Source organism: Heliangelus exortis, chromosome 3 (assembly GCF_036169615.1).
Source record: "Heliangelus exortis chromosome 3, bHelExo1.hap1, whole genome shotgun sequence".
In the NCBI taxonomy this organism is placed as follows: Eukaryota; Metazoa; Chordata; class Aves; order Apodiformes; family Trochilidae; genus Heliangelus; species Heliangelus exortis.
In genome coordinates this window covers 51,214,939-51,229,587 of record NC_092424.1, presented here as the reverse complement: position 1 = coordinate 51,229,587, position 14,649 = coordinate 51,214,939, and the positions used below count along the sequence as shown (strand labels likewise).

General features: G+C 37.4%; 1 protein-coding gene across 10 annotated transcripts in view; it reads right to left on the bottom strand.

The window, feature by feature from the left end:
- Nucleotides 1-14,649, bottom strand: part of LOC139794682 (coiled-coil domain-containing protein 170-like) — a 52,004-nt gene that overhangs the window by 18,865 nt on the left and 18,490 nt on the right. For all 10 annotated transcript variants that reach the window (XM_071740584.1, XM_071740575.1, XM_071740576.1 and 7 more), the window contains 4 exons: nucleotides 10,775-10,906; nucleotides 7,226-7,482; nucleotides 2,854-2,998; nucleotides 889-1,074 (listed from right to left, as the gene is read on the bottom strand). In XM_071740584.1, coding sequence (XP_071596685.1) covers nucleotides 889-1,074; nucleotides 2,854-2,998; nucleotides 7,226-7,482; nucleotides 10,775-10,906 — 720 coding nt within the window. The remainder of the gene's footprint in view (nucleotides 1-888; nucleotides 1,075-2,853; nucleotides 2,999-7,225; nucleotides 7,483-10,774; nucleotides 10,907-14,649) is intronic.

Here is a 14,649-nt window from a genome sequence, read left to right as displayed (position 1 = left end):
AGCTATTGCTAAAAGTAAAAAGACTACTACAGAAGCTCATTTTGTTCACCCATCCTTTGCAATGTACAAATGTAAAAATGTTCTAATGGAGCAATTATATCCTTAAATTACATCCTTTTCCCTTCCAAATATATTTAGGTTAATTTGGTGAATACTTGACTTACAACTTAACTCACATTTCTCATTTCAGCATCATCTGCTGTACAGATTTCCTCTGTGGATTCCCCACAGCTAAACAATGTTTTCCTGCAAGAACCATCCTATTGCCTACAATTTTTTGGGTATGAGTCGACTGAATGTTTATAGTTATGAAATACAAGTTTACAATGCAGTGAAACAAGATTATCTAGTGTCTGCAAGCCAGGACACTTTACTTCCAATTTCTTAAGAGAAAGAAGAAAATAGTGTCCCACCAACCCCTTTCAATTTCTCAATAGAATTTTAATGAAACCAAGTAGAAGAATCCTCAGAAAATATGCAGTATTACAGAAATACTATGTAAGAGTGTTTTTCCATTGTTCCATTCTTGTGTCTCAGATATATTCATTAACTCTGTATGTTTACACTATTTTAAAAACATCTGTTATTTGCTTATTTGTGCAAGCACAGCAGGGGCTACAGCAAGAAAAAGGAAGCAAAAACATAAATTTACAAGCATCATCAGAAGACATGTTAATCAGAATTATTTTACACAATATTATTGTTTCATCTCTGTATATTTTCAAGCTTTCGAAAAAGCTGAGAATAACCTGAGAAAGGTGTCCTTTTTAGGGAAGAGCATAACCACTGGACATCCTTAAGAAGTATTTTTTCCTGTTCTACTGAACATTGAGATTTTGAGAAAATACTTGAAAATCAGACTAACATATATATCATGCAATTATGTACCTTACTAAGTTTTTCCATTTCTTGACAGTATCCTGCTGCCTTTTTCTGCTCCTTGGTCACCTCTGAAACCAGCCTCATGGTAGTTTCTCTACTAGCTTTGGACTCCATCTCATGGATGGTGATCGTTTCTTGAAGGGCAGCAACCTGCTCTTTGAGTGTCAGATTTTCTTTACATAATTCAGAGACCTAGAAAAATAATTCAGGTATTAGTAACTTTTTTAAAGCACTTAATGACATATATTTGTTCCAGTACAGATAGATGCTCCTAATCATCCCAATAAAGACATGATGCTTCTGGGTCAGATTTACAATTATATTCCACTATTCCTTCCTAAAAGAAGAAGAAATACTATCACATTGAGAGCCATATTCCCACCAGAAACCCACAACTTAGTGTAATGTGGTTCAGATTTACTCCCACATGATCTCCATGATCTATTAAACAGGTGAAGAGCTACTGCCTCTGCATATCTGCACTTAATACAAAGCAGGTCAGAAAACGAAAACAGATCACATAACCATGCAAAAACCAGACCACTTCGGTTTGGCTTGTGAAGATTTATGTGTCTCATTTGGAACAAGAAACTGAAAGCTAAATTTGATGCTTGGAACGTTTTAGCTGTGGGGAGATTTGAGTTAGTTACAGCTATTTCATAAATATATTTAAGGGCAGGGACAAATACCTGGTGGGCTGCTGCTCTGAGCAGCTGGCACACTGGAAAAACTTGTTGTTTCCAGGAGGATCATAGGGCTGGTTTAATATGTTATGCTATTTCCAAGAAGTGGACTAGATGAAGGTGGGCACTTCAAAGAGTGCATAAGTCAAAAAAAAAGAAAAAAAAGTACCCTGATTTCTACTGGCAAGACATTAGTTACACTTAAGCCAGATCAATTCTGACTTAAATGAGACCATAATGTGGAAAAAAGTCTAAATAAACATGCCATGACCCTCAACAGAAAATGAACTGCAAAGTTTTCCTAACATGCAGTTTTCAGCACAAATTAGATTTCACAGTTAGATGTGCTACTAGATTGTTAAAACATCAACATGTGCTTTTTTAAAAATGCCAGTTATTTCCTTAACTTAAAGTATCTAAGAGCTGCAGCTTAGTACAAACATCTTTGCCTCTAATGACAACTACCCAAGTTTGTTGGAGTACCTATTACAGTTTTACCATGCTTGCAATGTTATAAGGGTAAGGTCTGTAAAAAATCCTCTGATACATACCTAGATAATCTTAACTTATTAAGTGTTCTTTATAGTTAGAACTCTTATAAAGAAACAAAATATCCCAAAATACCCAACATGCACCTAAGTGAAAAAATAGGGATAGAAAAGACTAGACAGACTATGAGAAAAATGTACAAAATTAAGAAAGAAATTGCCCTTCAGCAGCATCAATGAAGGTTAAAAGAGTCTATGAACAATTTTCCTTTCCTAAACAGCAGCTTAGCTTTTGGAATTTCAGAATTATTCTGAAGAGAAAAAAATATAGTTCTATCATTAGCCTTCAAAAACATCACACAGTGTTTTACAGCACTATGTTACAGGGCATGGTTAAGGTTGGTTTAGGATATGCCATTTCAGGGGTTTCTACTTAACAGTGTGTTGGCTCAACATCAGTGTTAGATCTAGTGTACAGTTTTCATGTCACCTAATGACTCCCAGTGCTGTTTTCAGAAAAGCTTTCAACCAAGTATCTAATCAGGGTTGCACCTAGGACCTACAGGTTGATAAAATATTTATGAAGATAAGGCCAGACTGAACTCATTGAGGTCTACTAATGTTCAGCACTTTTGGAAATCAACTAAATATAAAAATAAATCTGTCTTAAAAGAGAGTACTGTCTGCAAATCATTATTTAATACATATATTCCTGTCTTCATCACTTGCTTCATTTCTCTGACAACCAAATATTCTTCTAGTAAATCTTTATACAGAAACTCTTGCCTGCAAACAATCACCTTCGACATTAAATGTTCCTGTGGTTTCTCTTTTTCTCTGATGTCTGTGTCCAGGAATCCTGAAAGCTGTGTAAGGAGCTCTTCATACTTGCTGCTGATTTTAGAAGCTTGAGTCATGCTTTCTTCACAGTCATTCAAATATTTACTGATCAAACAGGAAAAAAATACACACATCAGGATGTGTGTTCTCTGAAACAGATTTTTTTAGGCAAAAGACATTATCCCAAGAGTACTGCAAGCTTCTGCATACCATAAAATGAATTTTGAAAGTTGCACAGAATGCTTAGTATCTGTTACTTGATACATATAACTTTTATTGTTACCCTTTAACACCAACATTCCTTTAGCACTTTTAAAGAATCCTCTACAATCCCAACCTCATTCTCAGCACAAGAATTCCATAAAACACAAGAACCAGGTAACACCAATAAACAGTGCCCTCAAGATACTAGAAATGGAGTATTCAAGCAAGAGCTTTGAAAACAACAGAGAAAAGAGATATCAAACTATAGTAAAAATATGCTAAAAGCACTTTGCATCGCCTCTGGTTCTGAAGAAGTTGACTATGCTGATCAACAAACTCCAGGGAAAAAGGAGGTTCTCCAAAGTAATGAAAGCGCAGGACATCCAAAGTACCTAAGAAGGAAAATTTATCAGCAGAAGCAAAGGGACATGGCAGACACTACTTTGCTGTACATAGAGTCTTCTGCAGCATAATCCTACACATCAACACAGGACATAGAGGTAAAGAGAGGAATAAGGAGCAGACTAGATTCAGGTTAAAGGGATCCATTAAAAAAGAAAATTTCTAAGGACTACCACAAAACTGTGAATAAGAGGCAGCTTTCTGTCATCATTTTCGTCACTCTCAAAAGATGCCTATCATGCACACATGTAGCTAAGATACCTGTTATCAGCCTTAACAGCAGATACTGTTTTTTAAATGCTCTGTATGAACAATCAGATAATAAGAGCTGTCAAGTTTGACTCATTGGCATAAATGTAGCTACATCCCACATTTCCAGGGACAAAGACAAGCCCAGTAAACAACACTGCCCCAGTCTGCATAGGTAGCAAATGTACAGATCTGAATCTTGATCATGATGCTGCAATGCTGAGCATCACTACAAATAAACAGATTAACAAAGCAGACAACCAAATGAAGCTCAAAATGGCCATTAGTGTAACTTAACTTCAATACCTCACGGGTAACACCCATGAAAGAGGCAAAAATACAGGGCAAGAGACAAACAATTGAGTTTTCAGTTGAGAAACAAGGTACTTTATGAAGCAAGTTCTTCACAAAGGTTTGAATACTACAATAAAGTGAGATGTGAAATATCACCGAACAGCTGTATCGAGCACATTTTATTGAAACTCATCTGCTTATCAGAGTGCAGTCTCAGTTTTCAAGATAGTCATGCGAGCAATTTCTGGACTCATTCTTATCCATTTCTCATTTCTTCCTCTCTAGGATGGCATTTAAGCAGGCAACACAGCATCACTCCATAATCAAAAAGCAGCATGAGATTCCAATAGCAAACACAGCGAGTGTGAGCATAGTACACTAAGCAGTTATAAATCTCTAAGTAAAATAGATAGTCCACCAAAAAAAATTTAAGATGTTGCCTTAAGAGGGAGATCAGCAGTTTCCAATGCTGCAAAGTGGAAAAGAGTGCAAGAGTACCAGAGAGGAGTTGAAAACTTTGATTACTGCTCTGGACAGTACAAGGATAGTTCCACGTATGACTGCACAGCACACATCATGAAACAAAAGAGCTCTGACTTCTGCAGCAGACACCGGCCTTCAGAAAACAAGTGCCTGACAGCTTTCTCACCTCCAGGCCCCTTTCTCTCCTTTATAACTCCAGCAAACTAATCTGTGAGATGGTCACACATCCCTACAGAGGGATATGTCAGAAGTGAAAAGGTATGAGACTCCAAACATGCCATACATGCACACCTTTACATTACAATATCATGAGATTGACCACTAACCCCTCTACAAGCTGTTTCATGGCTCTGAAAAATCAAGGCACACCACAGAGAATCATGCCTGCTTTTAAAAATAAGCAATCTGAAGTACAAAGCACATACTTGAAAATTGTACAAATAACCTAATTACCTCTAGTAGGACCATAAAGGTGTGAGCACCTAGAAAATGGGCAATCGGGTACAAAAAACTAGAACACAGCTCTTTCACAGCTTTGCTAGCTCTTCAAAACTAATGAGCAGAGAGAAGTACAGGAAAAAGAACAAAACAAATTTTAAAAAAGTTTTTCACAGTTCAGGCTCTAAAAATACCTTAGCTATAAACCCGTTGAGTAGAAAAGTACCATTTTTAATAGGAGAGGTATACATCTTGGAAAAAAATCACATAATTCATGCAACCTCTTTTATTGTTTCACAAGCTACAGAATGTAAATGTGCATTTCATGCCTACTGAGTTGCTCTTCCATTTTATTAGTGGTTTTCAGTGAAAATCTTTCTTGAATACCCAATTAGGACTAGTCATGTCATGTGCTACTAAGGTGGCCAGACTGAGCAATTGGAGTTCATTAAGTTAACACAATGACAAGTGGCACATGTAACCATCAGCTGAGGATGAGAAAAAGCTTTGAAACCATACACTGTAGATTCATGACCAAAGAAACATATTTTTTCCTTCCAAAAGAGCAGACTCACCCTCCATTTGTCCCTTCCCTTTTGGCATCACTACAGTAATACACACCAGGTGCACAGAAAAATGAGACCTGGGACTGGTAAAGCCAGAAATCAAATTGGAAATCAAGTAAAATTTTGTTCCCTTCTCACTGGGAGAAGTTCCCTGGTCTCAATCATCATGCAGCAACACAAACAGCAGTGCTGACACAAGCATCATGGGCAAAACAGAATAGCCAGGACCACATTGGAAGTGACAATACAGATTTATGCCACATAAAACTGATCATATTGATGTAATAATAAGATAGTATGATATACTAGCTTATTACTTACACTAGTATTTTGGCAGTTTTCTCTCAGTGACTCAGAAGAGTAGAAAGTTTTTCTTCCTTTTTTATTTCCCCCTCCCTCCCACCTTCAAGAACCAGCAATTTAAAAAATCTTAACAACCATTATCTCAGGCACTGTGATATTTCCATCTTGCTAAGATGCATAATACACTAGTTGGTTTCACTAGCCCCTCACTTACATCAGGATAGTATCTAAAATCTTTAGTGATCAATGTCAGCACTCTCCAGGCAGCATTTTTGACAAATAAGCTGGTAACATACAAGTGCACATCAACAGATTTCTCTAGATTTTAAAATAACTTCATTATCCACTTCTAACCCACAAAGCCTGGAAGAACTGTGCAAGGTACTGATGTAAAAAATACAGATATCTGGTGAACACTCATCTTGCTCTTAACTAGACAACATTGAGAAAGAGGGGGTATTAGCCATGTAATAGTTGGAAAAAAATCCCTTATAAGAGTCTCTAAGGTGTCTATTAATATGAATGACACTGATTTTTTAATTTTAAAGTTCAGAATAATTTTCACAACAATCAGTTTTACTTGTGATCAACATTGCTATAAGTCTCCATCCCTTGGACTGAAATATTAGGAGGTATTCAGAACTGACAGTGCTCTGGACACATTAATCTAAGAAGAGTATAGTAACATAATATATTTTATTAAATTATTTATGCAATCAGTATGCACATAAAAATAAAAAGAAAACCTAAACACACAGCAATGTCGAAAAGAAAGCAAAAGCAGACAAAGCTAATACTACTGAAATCTGAAAAATTTAGACAAACATTAACATACTCCCTTCAGGATGCTACTAATTAGGAATTCTACCATAATTTCTTTATTACACTGCTCCTAATAGAGAGCTTTACACTAAAGAAAAAACTCACATGACACTGTTCCAGCTGTGGCACAGAAGAGGGTAAAGAAGATGGAGTGGTGCAGCTGCACAGTCATTGTAGGCAAATGTCAGCAAAAGATCACACAAGGTGAGGATAGACCAGGGCACTAGACCAAAGTTGCAGGTACTGCCCGTGGCAAATGCACTATGAGAAGCACAAAATTTGCCTCAGTGCCCTATGTGGCAATACCTGAATGAGGAAACAATATGTATTGTTTTTTCTGCATTCAGACAACGAGCCTTCTGTGCTCATTTTTTGTCAACAGTGAGGTTATTTGCATTTCAAATTCAAATTTCAAGACCTTCCACACATTAAGGTACAATGGCTGTGCAAGGCATTGGAAAGAATTTGGTTCTGCAATAAAACTGTTCACCAAGCATATTTTTCTCTGTTGACAACTGCACTATTCTGTCATCCCAAACAAAAATTGTTTCTTATGTCACATGAATCTTACTTAAGTTTGGCATTTTGCCCATGAAGGTCTTCCTTCAGCTCCCAGTTTTCCTTGAATGCTGCCTGAGCTGCTAGCTCAGCCTGGTTTTTAGAAGTGGCAAGTGCACATGCCTCTTCCTCCATCTCTTGAATTCGGGTTTGCAAAGACAGGAGGCGAGACATCTGTCTAGCATTGTTTTCCTTGTAGCTTTCAGCTTCAGCCTTCAGCTCTTGAAAAGAGGTTTCTCTAGAGACCATTCTGGACCTGAGTTCAAGAAGCTATAGATAGAAAAAGAGAAGACTCATGAAAAGAGGTAGAATCATTTTGTCCAGGCTGAAATAATGTGGACTGCACTACAAGTTCAGTAATGTCACAAGAACCACATTTTGGAACAAAACACTTAGTCTTCTAGTACTACAAGACTGAGTAGAGGGATGAGTTTTATTTTCATATAAATAGGAAAAAGCCTAGAAGCAAGGAGTTTGTAAAACAAGGAGCTGCTGATGTGTAATACAATACAACCTTTCAAGTTAATCTCTTACAGGAAGATAAATTCATTTACAAGTTCAGAATTCAGGAAAATCCCAGCTTAAGTTCTGCTGTCCAACCTTAACTCACCTTCCTTATGAATCTGCACTAAAACATGGTCATTAACACCACTACTCTCTCTTTTTTGTCTGCCTCCTCCCTGCTTCCAATTCTGGTGCCCAGCTCCACAGGTAAGTTAAAGCTGTGGGATTTGTAACAGCTAAGTATCCTGTTGCATGAGGGTGGAGTCTTTTGATGATTTGTAATATATTTAGAGGCAAAAACATTTTTGGAGAGTTGTGGTGTAGGCAACCTCTTCCCAGTTATATGAACAGTTATATTTGTGTCTGATAATCCAATCAAATGTAGGTGGATTTACACAGAAACAAAAAGAGAGCCTTTTTTAAAAGAAGGGTAGGAGGAGGGACTTCACCACCAAAATTCAAGGATCTGTTCCGAGATGCTGCTAGAGCTTCCTAACAGTTCATAGAGTTCAGTCTCTTTTCCTTCCTTTCTCCTCTCTGTTGAAAAAACTGTTTTACATTGAACTATTTCTTCCACAACCTACTGTAACAGACTGAGCTTGAGGTAGGCACAACAGGCACATAAAATTTCAGGTTTTTTTATCAAAAGGAACAAGTAAAGCAGATTTCTTGTCCTAACACTTAAGAAGTGATAAGACATGCTTCAGCTTTCCTGACAATTCCAGTTATAAGCTGCAAGACACAATCTGCAGCATATGTCCTACTACATAAGTATAACAGGCAAAAAAGTAAGCCACATTAACTGTTCCTTATGATGTGTGCTACAGCTTTTAACTTGTGGCAAACAATTTAAGGCTATAAATATTTAAGACATGAAGCTGCAAATTAGGACATCAGGAAATCCAAGGCTTTGCCAAAGGCTTCCAGTGTGATCAAACCCAAGACACTCGGACAAATTTCAAGAGGCCAGTGAGCCAACTGAACAACTGCCTTGGAAAAGAGAGGTACTGCTTCTCCTGCTTCCAGCCATCCACGCCTGTCCACTCCCTCACACCAGCTCTGGTATTTGTCTGACTCCTCCACAAACAACTAATGCAGCTGGCAGAAAATATAATCCACTTTCTCCAGAGGAGGAGGAGGAAGGGGAGCTGGCCACAACACAGAGAAAAGGTTAACGCTGAGGAGTCATGTAGGAGGAGCACTCTTGAAAGCAGTGACTTAGTCTGATGAGTTTATGCTTCACCTGCAGGCACTGGTTTATCAGGCACTTTGGAGCTGACATAAAGCAGCACTGATTTTGAGAAAAGCAACTCTGCCCTTTTCTCAGGCTCACAGGTCTCATTTCTCTACCCTTTGCTTTGTCCTAACAGAAGAACTTCAATGGCTACAAGGTGAAATAAGATTGGGAATCTGATCCAATTGAAAAACAACCCAGAAGAAGAGGCTTTGCTTTTCAATTGCATCAGCTCCCCAACAACACAGTGCACCAGAAAACTACACATATATCTGTGCCAACACAAAGGATGGGGCAGTGTGGGGAAGGAAACAAGCAGCTGAAGGAACAATAGGATTGCTTTACTTGGCAGCTGGACCAAGCTATGGTAGTTTAAAGCATTCACAACCTTAAAATTTCTCTGTGGTTCAACTCCCCATCTGCAAACTGTGATATTTTTTCCTCTGTCCATTGTCTTTGTGGTCAGTTCCAATAGCAGAAAAAGCAACAATAATCCCATATCATGAGTCTTACAGAGCACTCAGGAGAACAGGGCTCTGACCTCAGCTGGGTCATGAAGATCTTTATTAACAAGAGCATGAACAGCTGCTTTCATGACTATTTTTTGCTTTTGCAAGCACAGTCCTGAATGAATCTACAAATCAGTCAGTCATGTTGGCAATAAAGTCATTAAACATTTCCAGTAATAAATTCTTTCTATGAGAACATGAGATTCTGTAAGGCTTTTAAGAACTGAAATTTAAAGTACTGATCCTGAATAGCCATTAAAAGTAGGGAACCTTTGCAGTAACTTCAGGATCAACTGGTCAAATTCAAGCTTAGGTAATGAATACTCACCTCTGTATTACCATTTCATTCTCATACAATGAGAACAATTACATGTTCTTGCTGTTTCCAATATACAACCATCCACAATTAGAGAAATCTTATTGCATTGATAGAGCATTTTTTTAATGTTCATGTGCTATGCAAGTATATTGCAAAGTACTTATTGCAAAATACACATTTGTAAAATCTACAGGAATTTAAAGGAATAATGGGATGAACATTCACAAGTTTGTCAAATGTTATATACCTATGAATATTTATGATGCTTACACCTAAATCTATGTATATATGTAAATAAATGTAAGCACTTCATATCTCATGAATGCAAATTTTACTCAATTTCAAAACTGACTTCTGCAGACATTGCTGAATGGGATCAAATCACTCTTATTCAATCACATGTTTAAAAAAAGTGTTAAAATATAGAAACTCTAAAAATTATTCACTAATAAAGCATCTCTCCTAAGAACCACCATTCCCACCTGCTGTCCACACAGCAGGGACAGCAGAAAATGATGCTTGTATATGTGTGAGTGTATTTTCAGCCTGTCTAGTTACAATAAACTTCATTAGCTCAATTGAAACTTCACTGGTGATGAAAGCAAAGCCAGTCTGGGGAGCTGTAACTTGAATAAAGTGGAGAAATAGGTAAGGATTGGCAGTTCTATCTTAACACACCAGCAACAGGACATCTATCAGAACTTTTACACAACCACAATTTAGAAATATTAACTTTCAGGTTTAATTACAAAAGATTGCATTTAAATAATTATGATAAAACACAGATCTTTCAAATATAAGCTCATAATCAGACTCTTGAACACAGAAGCAAGCAGAGTAAAAATCACATAGAAATTCTATATTATGAGTAACAATGTTGAGTTCTGTACCAAAAGCAATAAGGTTTTTACTTTGTGAAAACTTTCTATTCTATGCAGAAAATTACTGCAGAAAGTGCTCATGCTTGGAGAAGGATTTAGAAGTATTTAAGTGTACCTCTGACTTGGCACAATCATACTTCACTGAAAGTGCTGCAAGTTCACTTTGAGCAGTTTCAGCTGCAGCTCGATAGTGATTAATCTGCTCTCTGGTGACAGGAATATCCAAAAGACCATGATTATGAGATTCCTGGGAAGACAGCGTGAAAACAAAGCCATTAGACACCACATTTTTTTAACATTTTCACTTCGGTGCTTTTTTGTTTGATTAAGCTGCTCAAGTGTATCTATTCCAAATATGTTATTCCCAGAGTAACTGACTTACTGGAAAATAGGATAAATGCTAACTTCTTTACCAGTCACCACTTTCATCTGAAAATTCAGCCATCAACACCAGTGCTAAAGTCATATCGCCATGGAAGATCTTCCCCCTTAGCAACCCCACCGCCTACCACTCTTTTCAACTCAGGTTATTTCCTGCAGTTTCAGTGTGGGTAGCAACATTCAGGAAGTCCCTCTTCTACTGATTTATCCAATCACTCCTTCAATCCCCATAAATTTTAACCCAAATTGAATCTTCAGGAGTCTTTTATGTAAAGAAACATCTTGGATTTCCGATTTCAGTTGCGTTGTATGCCTCTTCGCTTTTATTTTGGAAGAAATGGTGAAAAAAAAACAGTGGCAGAAGATCTTCCCCATGCCACTCACAAGCTTGCAGATTTCTATCATATCTTACCTCCACAGTCAGACATTCCTACCTGCTCCTCAAAGTCACTTATGTGGCTTGCCCATCTGTGCTTTTACTTCTAACCTGCCAAAGCTAAAGGTCCTTTTGAACTCCCACACTTGGACATAACTTCAGCTTTCTGCATTATGCTTTTTCATCCCCAGAAATCACCATACTTAACTTTTTTTAACCTTTTTTTCAAGCCTTTCTGACAGAAAGCAAACATGACCCCTGAGCTTCTATTGCAGTCCCCTTAACACCACTTGCACAACTCTGTTAGCTGTGCCTTCTAGATGCTTCATAGCAAGCTTTCACATTTTGGTTCTTTTACAGTAAAGGAGAAATATGGTGGATTTCTTTGCCTTTGTTGCTTAAAGCTTTCAAAATTAAAATTCAGGCTTGAAGATATGAGTTTCACTGAACAGAGCATTTTTTTCAATCAATAGTGACTACAAAATGACAAAATTTAACATCTTCAGAACAAGGTTGATGCTGGGAGCATACCTTTGCAGAGGAGAGAACATGAGAATTTTATTCCATCAGTTCCCACACAGAACAAACAAAACTGCAATGCTAGTACATTTAGGCATTACAAAATACAAATTTCCCCCAGCTAATGACTGCTATTGAAACAAGGTATTCCAATGGAGACAGACAAGATATTGCCACTTTGTGCTCTTCTACATCAGGATTGGTTTCCAGGTCAAGATACATTACAAGTTCAGCTCTCAGCCATTCTAAACAGAAAAAAATTCTAAATGGGTGAGCATCTAGTAAAATAAGCCTCTAGCAAAATCCCTGAGGAATAAGGCAAAACTACTTTGTTTGGACTCTAGCAGAAGACAAATTACCTTGGATTAGTTTCTATAATGTCAACTCTTCTCTATTCCTTCTTCATTGCATAAGTACACATTGGAATAGATCCATCAGGTTTAATCACATTCATCTCACAGAGGAGTTGCCACTCTCATCAAGCCAGACTGATACATGTAGTACAGCTCACAGCCATGTACAACACAACACACAATCTCTGAGATAAAAGGGTTGCTAATTTTCTCAACACCTTATCACCACTCCGAGGGAGTAAGGGAAGGCATGTGCCATCTCTTTGCTGCTTTGTCTTCCTTTTTGCTTTACTCCACTTGTTTCACATTGTACTGCCACATAAAATTCTTTGATGTAGAAGATTTTGGTTTGTTCTGTAATACAATGGGACTCCAAAACCATGGTCAGAGCCATGAAACAGTAACACTGTTGTATGTTATAACTGTGTATGCTACTTCTATATGTTATTATATTACTGGATCTATGTATGCTTTCTTTTTATACCTAAACAAACACAACTACTTCTAACTCTACAAAAAGAATACATCTCAATACTGAGGAAATAAAAATATTTCAGTGCATAGCTAAAGAAAGACCACTGTTGAGCAGCAACAATCAATTGTAACCTTTTCCAGCTGGAACTTCTGAAACAAAGTCATCATGAAAGTCTAGATTTTAATGAGATGAGCAGTTCAAAGATGCAGATACACATCCAGAAGGATTTTTAAAGGATTAAGTTAAGCCAGGTGCAAAAGCCAATAGGAATTATCATTTCACTAATTTACAGCCTAAGTGAAATTTAGACAAGCAGATCTCTGCACCTTTGGTGACTTAGCAAACACAAAGCTAATCATACATGGTTACACCATGCTAGGAATGTTAGTATAATTATCACACTTTTGGCATGGAATGTGCATGCTTTCATATTTAGGTAAATAGTTTTCTATGTTTAGCCAGAAGCTATTCACAAGCCTGATCATTAATCATACCTATAACAATGGAAATAATTCAGCATGGCTCTACTATAAGGATAAAACTTATAATGCAGGTGTGGCACTGCATATCTCTGGAAAAATCAGATTTTTAACACCTCATGAATGACATGTAGTTTGTACTGATTACTGTTAAGAGAACAAAATTCATAACAGGTTAAAAGAATAAGAGGCAGTAGACAGCAGAAGCCTTAAAATACTATCACTCAATCAGCTCTACATGGTCTGGGCTTGGGGTGTTCCTCCCACACACATTATGAACTTTTCTGATCCCTTTCCACTTACCTGCAAGCAAATGAAGTTTTAATTCCTTCCAAATACTAAACAGAAGCTAAATTTATATTTGCAATATTTAAAGTTTTGTCTACTTGGACTTTTGTCTCCATTAGCAATACAGGTTCTTTAGAATATCAACAACATAAGGTCATTATTATTGTGGGGGGGGTTGTTTTCACTTTTTACCAAGTAACTACTTTCACCTTCCTGGAATTCAGCCCGTGGCTGACAAACTTCACTTGATTCAGAATCTACAGAGCTTCAAGAATATCCCCTTATACTTCAAAATCCACCAACTGCCCACTCACTCCCATTCTGCTTTTTTCAGCTTTTCCTTTATTAACAAAATCCTTTCCTGTTACACGTCTAATTTCAAGCCCAGCAAAGGCTGCTACCACTGCCACTGTCCTCCCCTACAGCCTTCCCAAAATATATTTTAAAAATCTCTACTGAAACCAACAGTCCTTCTAAAATAACCATTGAACACCACCCTGAGTGACCTGCCAATGCTTTGACCCCTTGATGGACACTAATCAGGGCAGGGGTTACTTCTTCCTGTTTCCAAAGTGCCTGTGCACATTGGGGTTGGCATTCCAAAAATAAATACTCACAAATCTTTTGTCATCTTTGTTCTCCCTTTGCTTAACAGAATAAAGGAGGGGGAGTTGAAAATTAGACAGATTTTGTAACACAATGACACATGACACTCATTTTTCACAGACCTGCTTCACTAAATCATGTGATATGTGTCAACAGCAGAAACCTATGGGGAAGGTCTCTCCAGTAGTTTATGAGCTTTGGTGGCTTCCACAGTATTCAAACACAGATATAAACTAAAGCAGACATCTTAGCTCTGACTCCTCTGTGTTACATTCATTCCCTCAGCTACACAGTCAGGCTTTGAGCAGTGACCACTTCCTTTGCCACTGCTTTTCATGTGCTCCAAATTTTATTTCATCTTTCCTTTTATCCTGCATCATTTCTACACCGATATTTTTTTTTAATTATCTGTCTTACCTGTTTCATCTGCATTTTTTTTTCTCCCCTCAGATCTTAATGTAACTAGGGGACAGAACTAAGTGCAGAACTTAGCACACTTGTTAGACTCGGGGA